This window comes from Haliaeetus albicilla, chromosome 26, assembly GCF_947461875.1.
Source record: "Haliaeetus albicilla chromosome 26, bHalAlb1.1, whole genome shotgun sequence".
Classification (NCBI taxonomy): domain Eukaryota; kingdom Metazoa; phylum Chordata; class Aves; order Accipitriformes; family Accipitridae; genus Haliaeetus; species Haliaeetus albicilla.
Genome location: NC_091508.1, coordinates 21,177,256 through 21,199,688, shown reverse-complemented (window position 1 = coordinate 21,199,688; position 22,433 = coordinate 21,177,256). Strand labels below are relative to the sequence as shown.

The 22,433-nt window shown below is 38.2% G+C and overlaps 1 protein-coding gene across 3 annotated transcripts in view; it reads right to left on the bottom strand.

Moving 5' to 3' along the window:
- Window positions 1–2,343: 2,343 nt before the first annotated feature.
- RABGAP1 (RAB GTPase activating protein 1) overlaps window positions 2,344–22,433 on the bottom strand; it is a 75,507-nt gene continuing 55,417 nt past the window's right edge. For all 3 annotated transcript variants that reach the window (XM_069771237.1, XM_069771239.1, XM_069771238.1), the window contains exons 14-26: window positions 21,746–21,859; window positions 20,707–20,781; window positions 18,324–18,449; window positions 17,564–17,707; window positions 15,927–15,968; window positions 15,454–15,582; window positions 11,049–11,141; window positions 9,940–10,050; window positions 7,055–7,159; window positions 6,488–6,571; window positions 5,631–5,702; window positions 4,882–5,079; window positions 2,344–4,076 (exon numbers count right to left, since the gene is read on the bottom strand). In XM_069771237.1, coding sequence (XP_069627338.1) covers window positions 3,954–4,076; window positions 4,882–5,079; window positions 5,631–5,702; window positions 6,488–6,571; window positions 7,055–7,159; window positions 9,940–10,050; window positions 11,049–11,141; window positions 15,454–15,582; window positions 15,927–15,968; window positions 17,564–17,707; window positions 18,324–18,449; window positions 20,707–20,781; window positions 21,746–21,859 — 1,416 coding nt within the window. In that variant the 3' untranslated portion in view covers window positions 2,344–3,953. The remainder of the gene's footprint in view (window positions 4,077–4,881; window positions 5,080–5,630; window positions 5,703–6,487; window positions 6,572–7,054; window positions 7,160–9,939; window positions 10,051–11,048; window positions 11,142–15,453; window positions 15,583–15,926; window positions 15,969–17,563; window positions 17,708–18,323; window positions 18,450–20,706; window positions 20,782–21,745; window positions 21,860–22,433) is intronic.

The following is a 22,433-nucleotide window of genomic DNA, read 5'->3' as shown; positions in this document are numbered from 1 at the left end:
ATCCAAAGAAAAACCTTCAGTACAGGATTATACTTTGTCCTATTTCATTAGCATGCAGAAAATGCAGCAAAATCAAATCCTCATTCCTCAAAGTCATTATGGACATGCAGCAGTAAATTCTAGCAAAATTCTGAAGGTTTTTTGTATGCAGTGTCCTTGATTGCCTTTGGTAATACAGAAGGACTAACACTGCACAATAAAAAAAAGGGGGGGGGGGGCGGGGAGAGGAAAATCTAAAATAGAAAGCAATCCTCACTGTGCACACAGATGCCACATTTTTGGTTTGGTTTTATTTATTTATTTATTTTTATTTCAGAAGTACTTTCAGTTTAGTTAGTTGGCTTGCACTAGCTTCCTTGCTCAATCAGGGCACCGGGCATGTGGCTGGGGTAAGCTGCTTGCCCCATGGCACCAGCCCCTCTCCCACCGAAGGCTGAAAAACCTCGCCGGATTAAACTCTTACATTAGGCACCTCTGTGAAGTGTCTAAAGTTAGGCTGGATGAACACAAGCCAAGCTGTTGGAACAGATGGAGTGAAATCCTCCTCTTGATAACAGGAACTTTATATCACTGCCATGGATAAGAAGGGCAGCTAAAAAAAGTCAGGGAGGTAGTTACATAAATTTCAAGAAGGCTTACCAGCAATGCTTAAAGGTAAAACTTTCTCATAGATGTTGAATATCCACTTCCAGCTGCAGACCCTGAGCAGCCAAGAAGTTCTGCAACAAAAATGAGATCGTAACACTAGAGCTACCACAGTACGAGACCATAGGAACTTAATGATGCAGCAGAAACATGCAAAGCATTAGGCAGTCGGAGCCTGGAGCACAAGAGACTTAAAACCCAGCATCAGCAGAGTGGCACTTACCTTGAGTTCAGTGCACAAAACCAGCTGAGAGGCATACGTGAACAGAAAGGTGATTGACTAACAGCAAATAACTAACCATCTTACTAATGCCAAAAAAATGCTACCAAATACACTCATTCTTTTTTGCTTATAGGTCTGTAAAATACTTGTGCTTATAGCAGCTCTGACTCAGGGTTTGGTTTTTTTTTTACCTTGCTTTTTCATAGTCTTGAGCATCTGCAATTTCATCTTCCTCATCTTAAAAATGACCTGCTTCCTTGTGTTTCACATGTAATTGCGCTTCAAAAGATGTGTGTCTCAGCACAGGATCCATTTTTCTTAATTAGCTGTGGATATTTTAGATGGAGTCAGATGTGAAATACATTGGAAATACTTATTTTTGAGCATCAAAATTCTTCAGGTAGATATCTAAAATAATCCATAATGACTGGAAATTGGCTATAAAAATGTTTCGTATAAAATGCTGTGAAGCAATTCGTTTCTCATTATGTATGTTCCATGTCCACGCTAAAATGGGGAGTATATGCTGCATGCAATGTTGAGGTAATGTTTACTTAGACAATGGAAGAGATCTGAAAAATAAAGCAACTTTTCCCCTCCCTTCAAGTACCTCATTTTTGGAGGAAAGGGGAAAGTACACCATTACACTATTTCCCAGTCCCTTTGGGGAAGACAAGTGGATGAAGTGCCTTGGACTTGGGTTGTTTCTTCCTCTCCCCTATTTACGTTCAAACTTTCTCCAAAAGTTGTAATTATTGAGAAATGGCAGAGCTGAAGTTACCAAGGGATGCACCTCTGTGAAAGACAAAGCAGCAAAGACTACGTACAACCTTATAGTGCCATTCTCTTAAAGCAGAAGTATGGTTAGAAAAGTGACAGCGTGATAACAGCCTCCTAGAGCAGGGCTGCTTTCGGAGTCACCTTTAGTCATTTTGGTGACAAAAATACATTTTTACTCCTTATTATCTCTGCAGAACACACACAGCTAGGGGAGCCTGCGCTGCACTGTGACCCAATTAGTGCAGTCATCCAGTCGCACAGCTAAACTCTACATTCAGCTATGACAAGAAAACCCTAGTGAAGATGACGTGAACGGCACCTGACCCCACAGAATTTGTTACTGATGATGATAAGCAGAGCTAGCCTACATTTATTTTGCAGATCCAAGCAGAATTTGGAGGGCCACGGAAAAAAAAAGTTATAAATTGGAGATGTTTGAGAGATACTGAGTCCCCAGCTTCAAGCTGCACAAGGTCACTTTTGCAGTTTCTTTTTTTCAAAGCAAACCCTAGATTTTATTATATAAAGCGGTGTTGGCAACACTTAGAATATGCAGTCTTTTTTAGCAAAGCCCTTGGAAGCGTGACTATAGGAGAACCTTGCAGATGCTACTGCTTCTACTTTAAGAAGAGAATTAGTTTTATATTGCAAAATATTTAATTAATTTCCTGTTAAAATGAAATGAAACAACAAAATAGTTATACAATTTTACTAGTTTATATTTCAATTCATAAAGTATACACACTGCAACTATGCTACCACAATGTCCACGCATCTAATATTGATGGAGTTACAGGTTGGTTTTTTTTTTTGGTATTAAACAATAGAGATAATGTATGCAGTTAAGGAAAAAAGCTTGGACATAGCATGTTCTATTCCGTAGTTACAGAGTACATTAGCTAGCATTAGTACAGTAAACAAGAAAAAGGTAGAAATACAAAATAAACCAAATATCTTTATATACAAACCAGTGCCTCTTATTGTTACCAGCTTATACTCACACTGCACACAAAATTTATCCACTGATGCAATAGATACTTCAGCATAACACAAACCATTATAAATTAAAAAAATTACAAGGTGCAAAACTCCATTCTACAGCTTTCTGGTGAGAACTCAAGACAATCCAATGAATAAGAAATCCAAGCACGTTTAGCACCTATTAGTGCAACTGCATCGAGCATGAAAAATGACCTACACAACCTCTGAACATGTTACCAGGGAAGCGAGTTGGATAGCTATAAGATGCTTGCAGCTACACTCACGCAGTGATTTTTGCCTCATATATATCTCAGTTTATTGTTTCTTTGTCCCATTCATACCCATGTGCAAAACTAAATCCTGGAAGCTTTCTCAGAGCTTCACAGAAGGCCTGCTACAGCCGGGTAAAAACAAACAAACAAAAACAAAACAAAAAACCTGACAAAAAACAAACAAAAAGACTCAATTAAATGTCAGACTATCCACATACTTAGTACTTATTAGCAGTCCTGGTGTTGGGGATTTTAACGCTGTTGATATGTGGATCAAACAATATGACACAGAAATGAAACGGAAATTTGCCAAGAATTCTGATTATTCTTGTCTAGCACTTAGACAAGTCTCCCAGCCTCAGGTTGTGAATTTGTTTGGCAGCCCATGCCAAAAAAGCCCAGAGTTGCATAGAATTGATTAGTAACAGAAAGAAATGCCAAACACAGAGAGATGGATGCTGCGTTTACTAAAACAAAGTGGGGTTGCTCGACAGGAATGCTGAAATCATCCCCATTCATAAAGCAAAACATGTCACCTCCTACTCTCCATATCCTACCTCTGGGGACTGCTTTCTGGCACTGATGTAGTTCTTGCTAAAGTTGTCTTTTTTTGTTGTTTGTTTTTTCCTTTTTTTTTTTAATTTTTTTTTTTTTACTTTGTTAGTGACACTTTTCGTTTCAAATAAAATATTAAAAAAGGTTATAACTGTAAAAAAACCTATCATATGTAAACTTAACAGTTAGGGTTTGGTAAGTTCTCGTACCTAGTCTGTGAAAAGCCTCCAGCCAGACCGCAGAATGGAGTGTTTCTCTGAAGAGCTTCAATCTAGCTACATCACCTGTTAAATATCAGTAGTATGAAGTTCCCATGTCTAGCAATAAAACCTTTCTTGTGTTTCCATCCTCTTTATCACTGACCTATTGAAATCCTGACATGCTGTGTTTCTATTTTATTTACACTCTGGTCCTCTCATGTCACAGAATGAAACATCTGGCCAAGGAAGGCAACAAAAGGTGTTGTGTTAAGAAGGTGTGTTTGACAGAACTGCTTTTCAACAAGTCTCTTTTCCTTGGACTCCAGTCACTGTTTTTATAGAGCTTATTGTTCTGTTGAACCATGTTTTCTTTGCAGCTTGTACTTCGTTCAATGCCAGACCCAAATGGTGCTCCAAATCCTGCAAACAGAAGAGTAATTTCATTAACTTGTTATGTATTCGCAGTACAAGGTTATATGAGTTAAACTTAGAAGCCTCCAGGACATCTACAATCTCTTGGCCACTTTAGAAGTTAAACAAGTCTTACATAAATTAAAAGTAGCACAACAAGCTGATGAAGGAAAAAAAAAAAAAAAAGCTTTGAAAAGCAAAACAAGACTTGTGTCATTGCCCCCAGTGGAACATTCAGCTTTCTTCAGTACATCCAAACCCTTTAATTCTTTCCTATCTGAGAAGGAGCTATTCCCACAGAAAGCAGACTTTCTACTAACTAATTTTTACCTTTCTGTAACAAGAAGCACTGGCACACCAGTTTTAGGCTAAAAGAACAATGTTGTCATATTTTACACAAATACCTCAAATACCTGGAGTGCTTTCCAATCATGTTTTCAGAAACATGTCTAACATTTGTCACATGTTACTTCTTCATTTAACATTGATTGTGAGAGAAAGAAATGCATGATTCAGTTCTTTGTCAGAGCTTGGATTTCTTCCAAGAAGTTGCAGAAGATCAGTCAGTAAGTACTGCACTGCAGCCAGGCAGCTGTCTGGAAGTTGTAGTAGCTGGTAAATACAGTTCATGCAATTCCAATTATTTTGTCTGCATACACTAATTTTCAGACCCAATGTTTGGTTAAATAACCCATGCAGGAAATAGCAGGTTACAGTTTCAACCAACAGGATCTGTTTCAATCCCTCTACAACACACTTTTCTAGGAATGCAGACATACCATAGAGACTACAAAATGAACCTCCAAAGCATTACCTGTATTTTACATTCCGCCTCCACAAGCTGCAACTTGGTCTGGGCCAGCTCAAGCTCCATTTCCCTCAGCTGGTTTTTCAGCGTTTCCTTCTCCTCATCTGTGTCCTCATCTGAACCATCCTTGGCAGAACTAGCAACCTTCACACGGCCTTCTTTATTGAAGAACTCCCGGCAATGCTCACAGTCATCCACTTTTTGCTAAAGTAAATACCTGATTGTGAATGCTTGCATTGAAGTGCTGGTGATATGATCAAAGCCTTTTCCTGCCTCTGCTCTGGAAGAGCAGCACAACACGAGAGGGACCACTAATGACTTGCAAACTCAGGAACTTTTGGGGAAGCACAGCCAAGCAGGAACTCCTGCCACCCCCAGATTTATGGGCTCTGGAAATGCTGCTGTATTTTTGGTAACACTGTATTGCTACAATAATGGGCTCTGTACTGCCTGCATGTTACTTTATGGTAAGAGACAGTCAGAGAAATCTCCTCCAGAAAAAAAAAGACCCCTCAACAAAATTAACAGTTATTATTGCCCAGCATCAACATTAGTATGTAACCAATATAGCATGGGAGAGAGCTGATGGTTACTCATCTCTTCTCCAAGCTCTCGCTCTTAAAATCTTCTTTCCAAAACTGTAGGTCACTAAGGAACTCTCAGCCACCATTTTAGTAATGAAATAAGTATGTGCTTTCTGTTATGATTTTGCTAAGAGATTTAAATGTAGACTGTGGATCTATCTGGTCTCTTACCCGTATTTTCTCAATTTCAGCTTTATTTGCTGTTTGTTGCTTTTCCAGTCGCTCACTCAGCTGGGAACAAATCTGACAAGCAAAATTATGTTACCAGACCATTTATAAATGTAAATTTCCTCCCAAATGAATGCTAAAGCACAAATAAATGCTACAGGAATATTAACATGGATAGTCTGAGGGCTCTTAGAAAGCCAGGAAAATTGGGATGCTGCATTAAGTTGTCTCGTTGTACATATTCTCATTCTCTACAGATTATTCTATGCCCACAGGAAAAGGTGCAGTTTCAACATAAGTAATTAGCAGTTTGGCCTTGCTAAAGAAGCCAGAAAAGGTTAGGAATAGCATGGCTCTCTTTGTTGCATGATGCAGACTTAAGAATGTTTTGAAGGTTATGGGCCCACTAAAAAGATACATGAATTTGCTCCCTTGATACCTTATGATCAGGAGCTTGAATTCCAAAGCAAAATCTTTGAAAGGAAAAAGGCATCTTATTTATTTCTGAACTGCAGTTACCATTCGATTGAAGAAGGGAAGCTGGGAGAGAATGGTTTTTTTGGAATGAGGTGAACCTTTGATATACAAGAGCCCACCTGAACAACGTTAGGCTGTAACTGTGGCTGTGGTGACTGATGACCTACAAATACCTACATCAGGGGCAAACAGAACTGACCACCAAGCATCAGGATCTCAGCAAAAGAAAATGCAAAACGAACCACAAGCTTCCCATTTAAAATAGCTAAAATGTCTCCTCAAATGCATGACATAGATTACACTTATTTCTAATAATCTCCTAAAATACCTGAGAAAGTCTTGCAATTTGATAGCAAACCACATCATCATTAAGTTGTACTTACCTGTTTGTAGTCACCAATAATAGAGCTGTTCTTTTTGATCTCTGACTCTGCCTTATCTAGTTCCCTACGACACATTTCCTTCAGCTGCAGAAAAAAGAAAGTAAAGGGTTTATATATTTGTACAGTCTGAAAAATAACCAGGCGGTATTTCCTCCTTCTCCTTAACCTCACTGTTATACTCTACACCAGGGAACAATGGTCTAGCTCAGCTCCATGCAGACAAGGAAAAGCCGGACTTTGGTGGCCATCATTGTTAGAAAAATTGACTAGCTAAGAGAAGAAGAAAGTATTTAAGAAACATGCTGACAGCTGAAGTCCTATACTACCTCTCTGTGCAGCAATCTCTGGCACAGTCTGTGCCTTCGTGACTTCAACTTAAAAATTCACTACCCTGTGAAGCACCTGGCAGGAAAGCAAAGAATTCTGCTTTGCTGACGTCCTTTACACTACAGAAGAAGGACAAACATTACTTAGGACATTAAGCCCTTCCCACACTTGTCACTTTTTTTTTTTTCCCCCAATTTCTGTACTGCATAGAAATGTGAAAGTGACAGAAATGCCCCTAACCTGAGCTGATTCTTCTTCTAGGCGCCTCTTTTCTTCTTCTGCATCAATCAACTTCTGTTTGGTCATTAGCAGTTCTTTATTCAGAGCATCTGCCTTTTCCTCCGCCTGAAACACAAAGAGCGGAGTACAGCACTGAAGAGAAGCTTTCTTGCTGTGCCGATGCTGCTGAGCAGCCATGGGCACCGGATCCAGTAGGACACAGCCAAGATTGCAGTCTTTTAATTCTCCTTAATAAGGGTCTGTTCCTTGTTATTAACAACAAAACTTTATTCTGAAAATTATTTTTCTAAAAATTACCATCTGCAATGTCAAATCAGAAACAAATCACAATTAACAAAGTATACCACTACACTCCGTCACTCCAAAACTCCTCCTTGAATTCAGTGATTAGTTTTAGCAAAACTGGAGTAGGGATTGCTCCAAAGAAATCCAATAACAGAAATAAGTTTTGTTTTCTCATCCAGACTGGAAGTTGACCAATACATTTGGAGGACAACAAAAGGCACAGAACAGCTCACAATGTGCAAGATCAATAAAAGACTATAACCAGCTTAGACCTAAGTTCAATTTGCAAACATTCAACCTTGCAGTGAAAAAAGAATTAATGAAAAATGCCTCTAGGCCATTTAAAAAAAACCCAGAACTCTGTGACACCATCTTTATTACATGACCCAGAAAATACTGCATGAAAAAAACTTAGCTGCCAAAGCAAACATGAGTCAGACCCCTCTCTCCTTTCCTCCTTAAAGAGAAGAGATGTCCCACCAGAAACCATACGTTCCTTTTTTACTGCAGTTTTTTAGGAATAAAGATGTATTGTTGAAAAATCTTGGGTGCTTTATAAACCACTAAAAACTCTCTCTGGAAAGTTAAGACACCTTTTCCTGTTTTATACACAGCAATGCAGTACTTCCCAATAGGTGGATGAATTCTACATAAAAATAGATCAATAATTCAACTGATATATAAATCTTCAGAAAGTAGCTGTACCAATTCCCTTCAAAGGAAGAAAATCAAAAAGTGAATTTTAGTCCCTTGAAGTCCTGCTGATCCTTTAAAACAGATAGCAAAGGCAAAAAGAACACCTTTTCATTATACATGGTTTTTAAGCTGTTTTAAAGTTAAAGAAAACTAGGATGTGGGAGTCCAACAACAGCAGAAAAATGAATCCTATTTTCTGGCCTAGTGCAAAGGATATTAAGGAAATTCTTGTATTTCCAAATGCTTTGCTTTGATCTTTTAGGTTGCAAGATTTCATACATGCCATGAAGGTATTAGAAAAGGTGTGTTACACAATGTCCTTTGGTACTTTTCTTTCAGGACATCTGGCTAGTAGAATGAAACTTATCATTTCAGGATCCAATTAGAAGAATTAATCAGGGTCCTAAAGTAGGATCAAACCTACCTATCTCCTCCTGGGGGATAACCCAAATGCTGCCAACATCATTTACCATCTTTGAAGGCATGACTATTATATATCGAAGGAGGTATATCAAAAGATTTTGCTTAATTTTGTTCCTCTCCCAGCTCTCCATTTAAACGAGTCAATGTAAAAGCATAACTGTGTCTCACACAGGCTCAAGCAGCCACAAACAACAGTTAATAGCTGATACAAAAAGCTTCTTCAGTACATTTTTTGCTGGAGTCCAACCCCTGAGTGCAACCACTGGGCAGTCTGCATAGCCTTCTATGAGCTATCTTTAATGAGGTGAAAAAGCATAGGTAACAGGAAGTGAACATACCAATGCATCGTGAAAACTCTGCTTCTAGAACGTACTTCTATGATTCACAGATTTTAACACTAAAGAGCAGTAGATGTAGTAAACTTGAAAGTCATAAACCAAACCTCATTAAGAGCAACATTCACCCATTAGTATCAACATCTACTATGAATATTTTTCCAACAGCAAGGTTCCAAGAGACCGTGGGAAACCTTAAATTCTCTGAAGCAGATAAGCTGAAACATTTTAAAGCCTGTCAACTCCTGCACTGTATGATTTTCAAAAGTCATTTTCCTTTGAGATTTGAGAAATGCATTTATCTTGGTACAGAACAAGAATGGCAAAACATGAGCGCTTGAACTCTTCCCCTCATCTCCCCAAGCAGATAGACTAAATGTGTTCTAGCCGACCACGTGCACTACAAATGCCAGTATCTTTCTGTCTCTGCACGTCCTGTAAAAAAAAGCATATCCTAATAATATCTTCCAAACATGAGTATGTAAAGAAGGGAATGGGACAGCAAGCTTAAAAAAAAATAATCTTATAACACAAAGAGAACCGGAAGTTTCCTCCTGAGAACTCTACTAATATGGGAAACAACCCAGGATGATGAGTTCACATGGGCACATTTCAACAAGCCAAATGGAAAACACAATAACATTTTCATAGTTGCCTAATCTACCTGACATCTGATTCCACTGAGAGCCAGACAGACTCAGACTTTCAGGTTTATTAGGCACTTTGCAGAAGCCTGTCTGCTGTGAAATCTTATTCATAAGAATACTAGTTGAAGGAAAACAAAATATGGCATCCATGTTATTATCTCTGTGACAATTCAAAGACTTGACTTAGCTCCTGGTAGACCTTCTTTTAAAATACATAGAGAAGAAAGCAACTACTCAAGTACAGGCTCAGAACCTTTCCTCTCCCTCAAATTACTCTGAATGCTTTTCAGAGTAACTAGTATTTCAGTCACCTGTCCTGTTTCCCGTGGACCTCTGACACAGGCCTATATATCATCAGCGTGCAATAAGGACATGGAGGGAACAATCCTATCTCACTCAGATGAAAAATACTCTATGTATCTCCTCTCTGATGAGAGGAGTAATGAGGAATTAGCCCTAGTACATTGTCTCCACTGGACAGCATAAAGACATGTCTTACATTGTCTAAATCTTTTCGCAGAGCAATCTTGCTGGTCACCAGTTCATGTGCAAGATCATCATTTTCTTGCTCAAGCCTCATGTTTGCTTCTTGTAGGCGCCGGTTCTCACGCTGTGGGAAACAAAACAAAAGAAATCAAGAAAAAGGTCTTCCCAGGTGTTTGTCTATAAAACACAGTGCTTACTGTGCCTAAGCACAAATGCCTACCTTAAGTATGCAAAGACAACCCTACCTGCATGAAATTCAATGAGGACAAAACTAGCTAGCCATATTGTAAATATAAAATAAAAGTAAATAAAATATTAGCCTTAAGAAGAAACCATGTATAAATAACTCTGCTCAGCTATTACTTGTTGAGCTACAGAAATGTTTTTGAACACTGCAATAGTAGGGGTGTCATTCTGCCATCAATACATTGCCAGGAGGTTCCTACAAGTACTGATTTTCTTGGCGCAAAATAGAATTTGAATGCTGGAAACAGGTGAGAGAGGAGGATCATGGGAAAACCACTCTATTTTCTCCCTCCTGTTACAACTCCCAGCACACAGATAGAATTAAAGAAAGTTTACATAAAACTCTTCAGCTTAAAATATATAAATTTGTGTGTGTGTTATTGTGTTATATATACACATACATAATTTTACATATAAAATTTATTTGTCTGTTATACTTACATGATAAATAAAATATTTATAAAAATATATACTTACCATACCATACATCATTTGAAATTAGGGAGAGGAGTGAAGGCAGGATTATAATCAATGGAAGGCAGAGTTATAATCAATTGGGCATTTTCTTTCTGTTCATGGCTTTTGGTGCAATCAGCATGTTACACAAGTGCTAGAAACAGGCTCTAGTGAAACAGCTGTATAAGCCCAAATATAAATTCATACTATTCCTTTTTTCATCATGAAGCTGGGCTCACAACAACCCCATCCTGATTAACATTGCCAATATCTAGAGATTCACTTCATGTTCATGTAGCTGATTCCCCTGTTGTACCCAGACTGGTCACAAAGCAAAAATGGCTCAAAGAAAAACGAGTCGAAGTAGGAACTTCCTGCAGGTACTGTATGTTAAATCAGACTGGAGTAGGGAAGCATTACCTCATATCTTTCTATAGGATCCTCCTGTTGAGCTTGCTGCTCTCTCATGGTATGATATTCCTTTTCATATTTCTTCAGCTTCTTTTGGCTAATCTAAATTAAAGCAGCCCATTAGTTCCTGCCCAGAACATCAATAAAAGAACACAATTCACAAAGGGTTATGGTACAAGCTTTAGGCAACTCCTGCCTTCTACAAAACACAGCTAATATCTTCACTCAGTTTTGAGTATCAAACCCTCAGAAATGGTCAAAAATTCTATTCCACATAATGACAGAAGTGTCCCTTCCTCTTATCCTTTTGTGGAACATAGAAAAGTTTTTGAAAGGCATCCACAGGAGCATCCTACCTGAGTTTTCCTTGGTGCTGCGCAGCTATTTGATGCTCCAAATACTACAGTGGCTTAGCATAACAGATTGCCTCGAAACCCACAAGATGCGTTTAATTTTTGAACTAGCATGACACTGAGGTTTCTTCAGCTGCTTTTTCAGCTGTAACATTTATCATCATGCAGAAGTATTTGGTTTACTTTACATGAGACTGCAAATGCTGAAAGGGCAAGTGCAGGCTCAGCTGACATTTCTGCTAGTGTCACTCAAGCTCAGTAGAAAACAGCCCAGTCCCAGAGTTGCCTAGGTGTCTCAACAAGCAGCAACAACCCAGAAGCACGTATGCTCTGTCCCCTGCTGCTCTGGGATTTGGAAGGCTGGAATTCTGTCCACGGCTTTGACAGACACACAACACTAGGGAAGTGACCCTCTCAGGATCCCAGATTCCCCGTCTGTGAGAAGGGAGAGAAAGGTGGTGTTGAATTCAATATTTTGTGCACAGTGTTCAAGTCCTACAGGGACAGAGAACACAAGAGAACCTGTAACAGATCCTGACCAGCATCTTTCCTGGCGTCACGTGTCAACTGTGCCACATGCTACAATGGTTTAGCAACACAGACCATGCCAAGACCACTGCAAGTGTTTCACCTGCGAGTTAGTATGCATCTAAATTTAATCTCTAGTATTAAAAGTTGCTGCTGAACCTTTATTATTATTTCAGTAAACCAAATAAATTAAAAAGTTATGGCTATGTTTTCCTCTTTAAAAAAAAGCCTTGTCTGAGAAACATGTTAAACAAATATTACATGCCTAAATGACAAGCAGAATGGAAAACATGTTTAGTTTCTCTTATCTTTGGTTTTATCATTAACAATCTTACTTGAAATGAACTGTAGAAAACTGGTAGCTAGGCTCCCTCTAGTGAGAGCTGCACAGAAGCATTTCACCGTACTTCAGCTGACATTTTTTTGGAGATGCCAGCCCATTTATCTGGAGTCAGTCCAGCCATATCGCAACTGCAGAAGTTATTCTTAAGAAGCACTCCAGACAAACACCCAGAGTATTAACCCTTTACTGACAATGAAGCCAGCATCTTGAGCTGATTATTCCACTGCTCTGCCCCAGCTCAAACACTGCCGAAAGTATTGGGTTTCATGCATCAAATCACAAACTATGTGAAGGTTTGATCTTGAGAAGTGAGGCATCCAGCCCCATGAGACAAAAGGAAGGAAGGCACACCATTGTATTTTCATCTTCTACTTTTCCAAGTGCATTAAACCAGTTTTGCCTTTAGATACCAACAATGAGGTGATCCTGAGAAGATTTGCTGTTGTCACTGATTCTGGACATTGGAGCCCTCGAGGGAACCATGCCCTGGGGAAGTCAGCAAGGCCTTCGGGTTTGCATGGTGATAAAAAGAAGAAATGAACACTGAAGTCCCACCACAGTTTTTCAGGGGCACGGGAGGCAGCAGCAACTCTGTTATCATTTGACAGCAACATTGAGGAGTGACTTTAAGAATCAAGTGTTGTCTCAAGATGATCATTTACTGACCTCCTTTCCAGCAGAATGCTGTTGTAATCACAACGCCTTAGCCAGGCTACTTCTTCCTTCCTATAAATGACTTATTTTGACATCAGGCCCTTTTCTGCTCAAAAACACTTCCAGATACAGAACCGGAGATTTCTACTGACAGCAAAGGACTTCTATTTTAGGTCAAAGAAAGCAATTATGTGCAGCACTCCCATCAGGGGCACCACACATGGATGTGACACAGAAGCGTTCAGCATCTGTGCAGAGCCCAGTCATGCAGTCTGTACTTTCTCCATAAACTCCCATTTAATCCCACCAAAACCACACAGCACTCAAGGAAGCAGTGGACAACCTTGCCGCGTACCGCTCAGAGAAGACTGTTTGCTTTAACTACTTCACACAGCACTGGGAATGCAGCAAATTTTGACAGAGTGGGAAGAAGAACAAGTTGTTATTCAGAAACATGAAAGGCAAATGCACTCATTACATATGATCTTAACCAGATGCAAGTGCAATGTCTAATCTGTGGCTGATGTTAAACGATTGGAGAGCTAAAATAGCTTGCTTTATTCTTTATTATTCTGTAATTTCTACACTAGTTTCATACAAGATACGCTTGAACTCTATGCGGAACACTGTTATGCGTACTGCTACTACACCAGGAGTACAAGATGCTTTGAATGTTAACATACTAGGGAAGTTGTGTGCTTATGCACTGATGCTACAAAGAATTCCTCTAGTGAATTTTAAGGAAGAAGGATACTTTGAGCCATACCAGTGTATTTGACTAAAAATTAATCTATGTGAAACTGTAACAAAAGAATCACAGCTTCCTTAAAATACACTGAATTATCAAAATTCCACTTTAGAACTCAATCATCTATAAAGAAGAATCAATAATTTCCTATATCTTAACTTTTTTCAGAAATTTAACTTTAAGAGCTTATTCCAAAGTGCTCATATAAAGCTTTAGTTACAGTATTTACTGATTAAAAAAGCAATTGACTTTCAGCTGTAAGGTAATGCAGTATTTGCTATATATATCTAAAGTCTTAATGTCAAAGGCTAGAACTTTCATTTCATATAGTCTTATTTAAGAAATAGGGCTTAGTGGGCAATTGAAATCTAAAAAAACCCACCATCAATCAAAAAAACCCAACATTCCACTGTTTACCTCAGTAGTTCAAACATACAGGAGAGCTCACAGAGCTCTCTGAATAAATTCTATGAAGAAAACAGGAATTACTGAGATTAATTAATTTACGGGAAAATATTTCTCCAGTACACACTGAACTCTAGTTGCTATGTTTCTATTCTATTCAGAAGAAGGCTCCTATAAGGACCAGAGATGACATTTTACTGTGATACATGGTTTCTGTTATGCAAGTCAGAAGTCTAATTATCATCAGTATTTCCTAAACATTGACTGTATGAACAGTTAATCAATGATTTGTGGGAGAAGTCAAATGGCTGTGATGACCACATTAAAAGACAGTCTAGATGAGCTTGCTAGCCTCAAAAGTAGGTCCTTACAAAAGATTCATGTTCAGAAACATCTGCACACCAAACACTGTACAGTATGTCAGAGCCCTACTTCCAACCAGAGCATCTTAGCACTTGTTTCCAGTACCCAAATGAAAAGCCAAGGAAGCCAAAACTGCAAACCTCCCACATGGGCTGCTCACGAAAAACCATGCTTTTTTGCATTATTAAAAAACTAACTGTGGCAGATCTAGACAACATACAACCCAGCCAGCACTTTGTTGAATTTCGTATAAAGTAGACCCTCTTTAGATTACAAAGATCATAACAGATTAACCTGTTATTGTCAGCTGCCTAGAGTACAAGTGAAATAGTCTTGCATGGGAAATTAACTTAAAATGCTTTAAAAAAAAAAAAGGGGGGGGGGGGGCATACATCCCCCACCATAAAACAATGACAAATCAAAATCAAAACCTCACACAGGGAATACATAAACCTCCCTAGCTTGACTTCTAAGAAATTTTAAATGCCAAATTATATTCCTTCATGTCCCTAGAAGATCTGTAAATCTATCAATGCATTTTAAATGAGCTCCCTACTGCAGTACATAAACATCACGTGCACCCACAGTTAAAAACAGCCATTTTCTGTCTGAAAATTTACATTCTGTTTCTGCATTATTTACTCTATTTTAAATTAAACCTCCACACTACATCTCAATGAAAGATACTACCCTGTTTGCAGCTACTATTGGAGAAAGATTTCATCAAAGAACTGCAGAGATGTCTGCAATTACTTTATATTAGTGCCATTAGTCATTTAAGGGGTTTTTTGAAGTAGTCTGATTTTCGTTAACACTGAATATTGCTTTCTGATAGCCACTCTGGTTTTGAGTTCTCCAGGTGGGCTCATATCACTTGAGAATCTTGGGGCTTTACTGTGTTTCACTGTGAAGTATCTGCAATGTATTTGCATTCGGACAAGCGAGTTGCACAGTTACATGTGGAGACAGAAACTGTACCCGTTAAAGATATGCTTGCAGTTGCTATCACCACATCTTTACCTTCATATTACATGCTAATTCCATCAGCTTTTTTGCATTTTCTTCTGAACGGTATCTCTTGGGCAGCTGTACACGGAAGAATTTTAAAGCCCCTTCAAAGTCAGTCAGTAACAAATCATCCTTCGTCGTCTAGAGACAAGGAAAGAAAACCCAGTAACTACAAAGCAGATTTTGTACAATTACTGAATTCCCAGAGACAATAAAGCAAACAACAGTTTTGTAAAGCTCCAAGAACATAACTACTTTTTAACCTTCTGCAAATAGTGTTTGTTTCTATTTCTGCAACCTTCCATTTCCCTGCCACCCCACCCCAAAAAGCACTGTGCTGTACAGGGCATGCCAGACAACAGAACATGTAATACAGGAAGTTGTTAACTTTTCAAAAATAAGCATAATATTTTTCTAACAGGCATCTTAATTTTTTGTATGGTGCATGATGATGCATAAAACACAATGTAACATTGAAAACTCACTTTTAATAATCCCAGTGCAACGTTAAAGATAACACTTATTCCCTAGAGAGAAAAATAATGACAAAATAAATTAATTTTGCAGTAGATACAAGCCTGGATATTAATTTATTTGGTGCGTTTTGTTGTTTGTCTAGTTTCTGTGAAAAGGAGAACCAGAATACAACCGTAACCAGGTGCTATATTAAATCAAAGGCCCAGAGAATGACTTTGCAAACAACTAGGAAAGTATCTTTACTGGATATCCATTACAGATAGCAAAAACAATGTTTCAACACAGGTTTTACTATCTCCTTAGTAGTTTGAAACTCTGAAATGATGAAGGCACTGTTGTGTACTTCATTTTATTTTTTAATAACTAGTTGGTCAGCTCAAGATAATTTAAATTCATACAGCAACTTCTGAAAACACTGGATTCAAATGCAGCAAAATATACATCAATATATTAAGTTCTGGTATTAAAAATTGGGATAATTCATGTAATGAAAAAGAAAGTGACTCACTTTAGGACAGAGTCCCATGGCATCTATTTTGCCATTACTGGTTAGAAGTGTTTCATTTCTTTTGTCGAATTAAATACAAGCAGTTCCTATAGTCAGTAGTAGCATACACCTTCTTAAGGGATACCTTTGATAATCAAAACACATCGCTCATCTTATTTCAAGATTCTGTCTTTGTTTTTCACACTAAATTATTCTTTCACTTTTACTTTAAAAGGACAGAAAGACCTTAAAACTTTACTATGAACACATTTACTATTTATGAATTGAAAATGTGTTTCTAAACAAATAGAACTGATTTTCTCTATGCCATCTGTTGCTTTCTATTACATTGGCACATGGACAAAGCAAGCTGCAGATAGATACAGAGAAAGGGTAAAACCCAGGAGATTTATGAATGCTGAAGCCCTTCAGTAAAGGAAACGCAGACAAACTGCCACTTCACAGTAACAACTGCAGATCCAATGAAGAATGGATACATAATGCTTATCAGCAAGTAAAAAAGTAATCATTAAATAACTCAAGGATGCTTCAGTACAAAATGTGATTTGTTCACTTATGTTAATAACCTCTGACTCAAAGTACAGTACTTACCAGCATACTACCAAATATAATGTTCTAAACATGATAAAATACTAAATGTCAGTGTAAAGAATTTTGCTCTCTAAATACGTGCTGTGAAACATAAAGAGACTTCAAGTTTCCAGGAGAAAGAGCTCCAAGCTTGTTAGATTACCAGCATGAGAGTTAACTGGGCAATTTTATACCAAATGGCCTCTATGCAATAACATTCTAGAAAAAAAATAAGTTATCATTGCATATAATACAATTTAACAACAGAGGAATCCACATATTTGTAAATTAACTCTCATCCCATAAGCACTGTACAGAATCTCACATAGGTTCAGCAGTGTTACAAGAAATAAGAGATTATAATCTTTTATACAGATAATTGACTCCTCATTTATATCTTCAAAATACTGAGAACTCTTTTTCATTGCAGAAACATAACACTTCTACATAAAAATAATTATCACATGCCTAGCTCTGAAAGAACAGATAGTAACAAGGACATGAATCAAGATAGTGAGAAACTGTCAAAAGTTGCTAGCAGTACAAGTCTCCAATTATAACACATACCTCACATAAGAGTAAGTCAATAATATGGAAGACCATGTAGAGAGGGAATTTTGCAGTGAACAGGGTAAGGAACCATTGGGAAGCATACATGTGAGCTTCAAGGCTAATGTCCAGAAAGTGGTTATACAGATCAGGAATGTATTCCTAGTAATAAAAAAACAAAACAAAACAAAACAAAAAACCAACACATAAATACTGAAAGTTAATTTATACTATTTTGGAACTGTAGCTGAAATCCCAAAGTAACAGAAATAAGTAGGGTAGTGTGACAATCAGTGCAGCAAGGCTTCTGTATCCACCCATGCCTGACAAGACAGCTGTCTGACAAGCTGAAGGACCTTCTAAGGATGCCGAAGGCTTGTCCCGGTGTGGATGCTCAGAAGGACACTCTATCACAAGCATAAGGAGTTCAATCTCCGAGCTCCCACCTTAGCAGGAAACCCAGGCAGTGGACGTGGTGACACTGCAAAGCCACTCTGTGGTGTGCCTGCAGTGAGCTCAGAAGTCACTGCTATGCCATGGCCATACGAGAGCCACTCAACTGGTCAGGCACGTCTGCCTTCAAACTTACTGCACACTGCCAGCAGCATCAGACTGGTCTCGAGTCAACATTCTCTATTCTTAAAAAAAACCCAATACAGATAGTCCTCACTCTTCATCCTTACTAAGAGGTCACAAACACTATTCACATATAATATAAATAGCTAGTTTTGAATTGCGGGCTCTGCTCCATTCACTTCATATAAGTTTGAACACCTACCTGCATGAGGCGCTCCAGCTGATAGAACTTGCAGTGCAAATCTTCAAAGTTTTGTTTGAAAAGTTCCCTGAGTCCATAATCAAACATGATTTTAACCAGAACACTGAAAGCTTGCTCCTCAGGCATCTGTGAGAGAAGAAAGTGTATTTATCACAGAGCATTTAAATCTTTCACATCAGTTCCATTTGCCCTTACTTCCCTCTTACAGAAAGGCTAAATTGTCACTCCTGTTTATTCTGGCCCTACCCAGTTTAAAAGTAAACAAAAATACTAACACACAAAATGATGTCTAGTGTGGCAAACAGCATTTCATTCTTGTTCTGTGGAAACCAACTCTCAATCGCTCGACTAAAAATATATCTTTCAGACATTAAGACCAAAGCAGTTTCTTGGTTCCAAATTGTGTCAGAATCAGAATCTTACAGAATTTTAACAGCCTAAACCTTTGTCACCTATGTAACTAAGACAGAAGCAGTATTACTAGAGGATGTTAAACAGGGATCTTTCCCTTATTCCCAACAATATATTTACCTTTTTAAATGACATTATTACATTTGATGTTTACTTATTAGCTGGCAGGAATAAGAAAGACCAGTAACTGCTAACAAAAGTTCCACATATCACAACTCAGCATTGGTTTGGGAGAGTTCAATATCCCTTTCCTGCCAAAAGCTGAAGAAACACTCATCAAAGCTCATCAGTGTTTAGACGTTTTTCCCTGACATCAAAATTCAGTTTTCATATTTCCACAGTAAAGTCTGACTTCGGGTCAATCACTTGTTCCTGTAAAGGGACAGAACATCCATCTCAAGTATTCTATTATTAATCTGCAGATGGAGTTTGTTAAAACTGAAAACTTTGCTGAGACATTCCAAACTAGTAGCAAAGGACTAGCAGAAACTTAATTTCCTTTTCTGCAACATTTCTTTTTAATATTTATTTTCCCTAGCAGCCACACTCCAAAGGCTGACTTCAAAGAGAATCAAATAAAAAGAAACTTATTTGAAATGTAGCCTTTTTAAATGGATACATTATTCCCAGAAGCAACAGCTATTGCTAAAGAAAAAACTCTAGAATAACACATGGTTCATTCTTGACAGTGAGTCTCTCTAATGCAATGGATATTAAAAAAATGGACATTATGACAATGAAAAAGCTAAAAGAAAGCATGTATGTTTCAGTAAGTGTTCAGTTCTCCTATCAGAAAGTATCACCCTTCTTGATCTGATTCAGTGTAGTAATAAAGAATTAACTGCTCACCAAGTACATATTTCAGATTACAGTTACAAAGAACTAAAAGGTTGTTATCGTTAATAATTTGGCTTTTCTTTCAAAAGAATGGAGTTTACAATCTCTTCTATATCCTTCACTGACTTTACAACATTATGGAAAATCCTCCACTGAAGACCAGACTTCCTCTTCCACTGAAAACTGCAGAGGAGTCTTCATACTTAATTCTCTATGGTAGCAATGATCACTAAAAAGCAGCGGAGGAAAAGAAATCTCAAAACACTACTGGGCTTAGGAACTCTGTTCAGTTTCAACTACCCATGCTTGCAATAGAAACACTGATAAAAAGCAGACATTACTTTAAAAAAGAACAGTCTATAAATAATTTGTACAGATTTCTAATCCTCTCATATTTCCCAAGCGTGAGTGAATCTAAAACTTTTGCTTCTGATAGACAGTAACCATAAAACTCTCTAGCTTCTGAACATGCAAGCAATTAAAGGATATTACTTTGATGAGATCACTTCTACCAACAACAATTAAGTTGAAAAAAGCATAACACAGTATCTTTTAAAAAAATTAAAATATTATTGTATCCTTCACTAACCTCTCAAACCAAGAAGCACAAAGGCCTACAATACAATAGCCCATATAGGCAGCATGTTGTTTAAAGCACGAGACCTAATAAACTGCTGTCCCATCAATGCCATAAATACACTTCTATGTATACAAGACACATGGCAACTACCATCCCTATTTCTGACTGATTCCAATAGAAACATCTTCCAAAAAGCTTAAATCTGACCTTGAAACCCTTTAACAGACACATTTACAGTGTTGTCTTATACACAAATTCCATGCCTACTAGTGATCATGAGTACAAGCCTGCAGAGTTTCAAATGGAAGGTGTCCTGAAACAGAAACACAGTGAAATGAACGCTGACTGTAGAAAAGAGTCATTACGAATACCACAGTAAGTTTTAAACAATGTACTCTTCTCTGTCTAAAATCACATTATTATTGACCAACATGTAAGTGGATATGTAGCTTGCAACCCTACTAGTTCACCAGTTACAGACATTTGTTCTAGGCATGTGGAGCAATATTTATTCTTAAGCTTAAAACAAATGGGGAAAGAAACCCTACCACTTACATGTAGAAGCAGCACAGCAGCAAGAAACGACTGGCCTTGACAGTAGCCAATCTCTTCATCATAGACAGAGTAGGCCTAAAAAAAGAATCAAGAATTTACAGCATATCTAACTTGAGCTACAAACACAAAGAAAACAAACCACTGCATTGAACATAGCTCCACAAAATTTTCACAGGGTACATCAGTTGCCATTCTAACAAAGGGATAACCTGTATGAAAATCAAACTGTGATATATAGCGGCAGTGGCTGGTTACAGTGATGCACCAAGACCACTGCAGCCTATTAAGCCACTTATTGGAGTGCTTTTATGTCTAAACAGGTGCTACAGGGCCATTAGGAAGAGGGAGAAACACTAGGAACACGAAAGAGTGCAGGAAACATACAACATTCCAGCTGAGATAACTGAATACAACAACAAGCTGTCCATTTTTGCTAATTTCTTCCTTATAATAAGCCACTTCAGTGCATGCCTACAGCTTTATAACATTTATGGGAGGTACACAGTTATCTCCAGTTTTAAAGACAACTATATATGGCAACAGCAGCTTATGGCATACATTACATATAAAGGACACAGCCAACGTCAGAACATTTCTTTTTCAAGAGGCAACATCAGCATGATTTCCTGCACGTGTCCCTAACTTTGCCAGCACAACTTACACAATATTGACAACTAGGGAGCAGGCTGCAGCCAAATGTGAGCTGCTCTTTATCAGTATGGAATTAGCCCTCATCTCCATCATAGCATATAATTTGTCCAGCTTGATCCAGGCTGACATGTCTGGAATCACATGAAGTCTCTGTACCAAACTCCTCAGTGTTCAGGAATCCAGAAGGGCTTATTAGGTCTCCTATCTGAATGGCACTATAACCAGCTAAACATCTACAATGAAGAACCAGACTGAGACTAGTGCCAGAGTCTGTCTCCATGATACAGTTAACGGTAATACATACACATTCTTCTCAGGTAACAGTTACATCTGTTAATGGTGTTAAATTCAAGTTACCAAAACCAGTTAAGAACAATTTAAAGAATACCTTGCATATTTTGTACAGGGAGTCCTGGCCATCTCCCCCAGTATCTTTAAAATAATCATGAGCAGGGAATGTTCGATTGATGTCTCGGGTGATAGCACTGTCTTGTGGAGACTCCTATTAGAGGAAAAAAAAAAAAAGTAAATTAAAACACATATCAAAAGAATATAAATCACAATATGCTAGGACTGAGAGTTAGGAGATTGGCATTGTGTTCTGTGCACTGTTCTAAATTTAACAAAACACAGAACAGGCTGCCTGCAGGCTGGCAGGTCCAGATCACAATCTTGATAAATTTGGTTACCTAAGCACATCTGGGAACGGTCAGTGAGTGGCAGAAAAAGCACGCACACAAAATTGTTCCAGGACATTGCAATGCAGATAGCAGCCTTCCCTTGGAGACTTCTGAATGCGAATACTGCCCGGTCACATTTCTTCTATCTCACAACTGCAGAAAGTAACAGTCAATTGTAAGCAGCTGCATGCTGCTGTCCAAAATTCTGTCCCTTAGTTTCAGCTAGAGAAACTACTCTTCATCCCCTCCACAGAATCAGACAACAGAAAAGTAGAAAACTGAGTATGAGCCCAAGAAAGACAGTATCATAGAGTAAAACATTATACAATGCAGGGGCGGTTGCCTGTATGAGCTGGGCATTTCAGCATGAGGAAGATGGAACTTTGTTCTCTACAT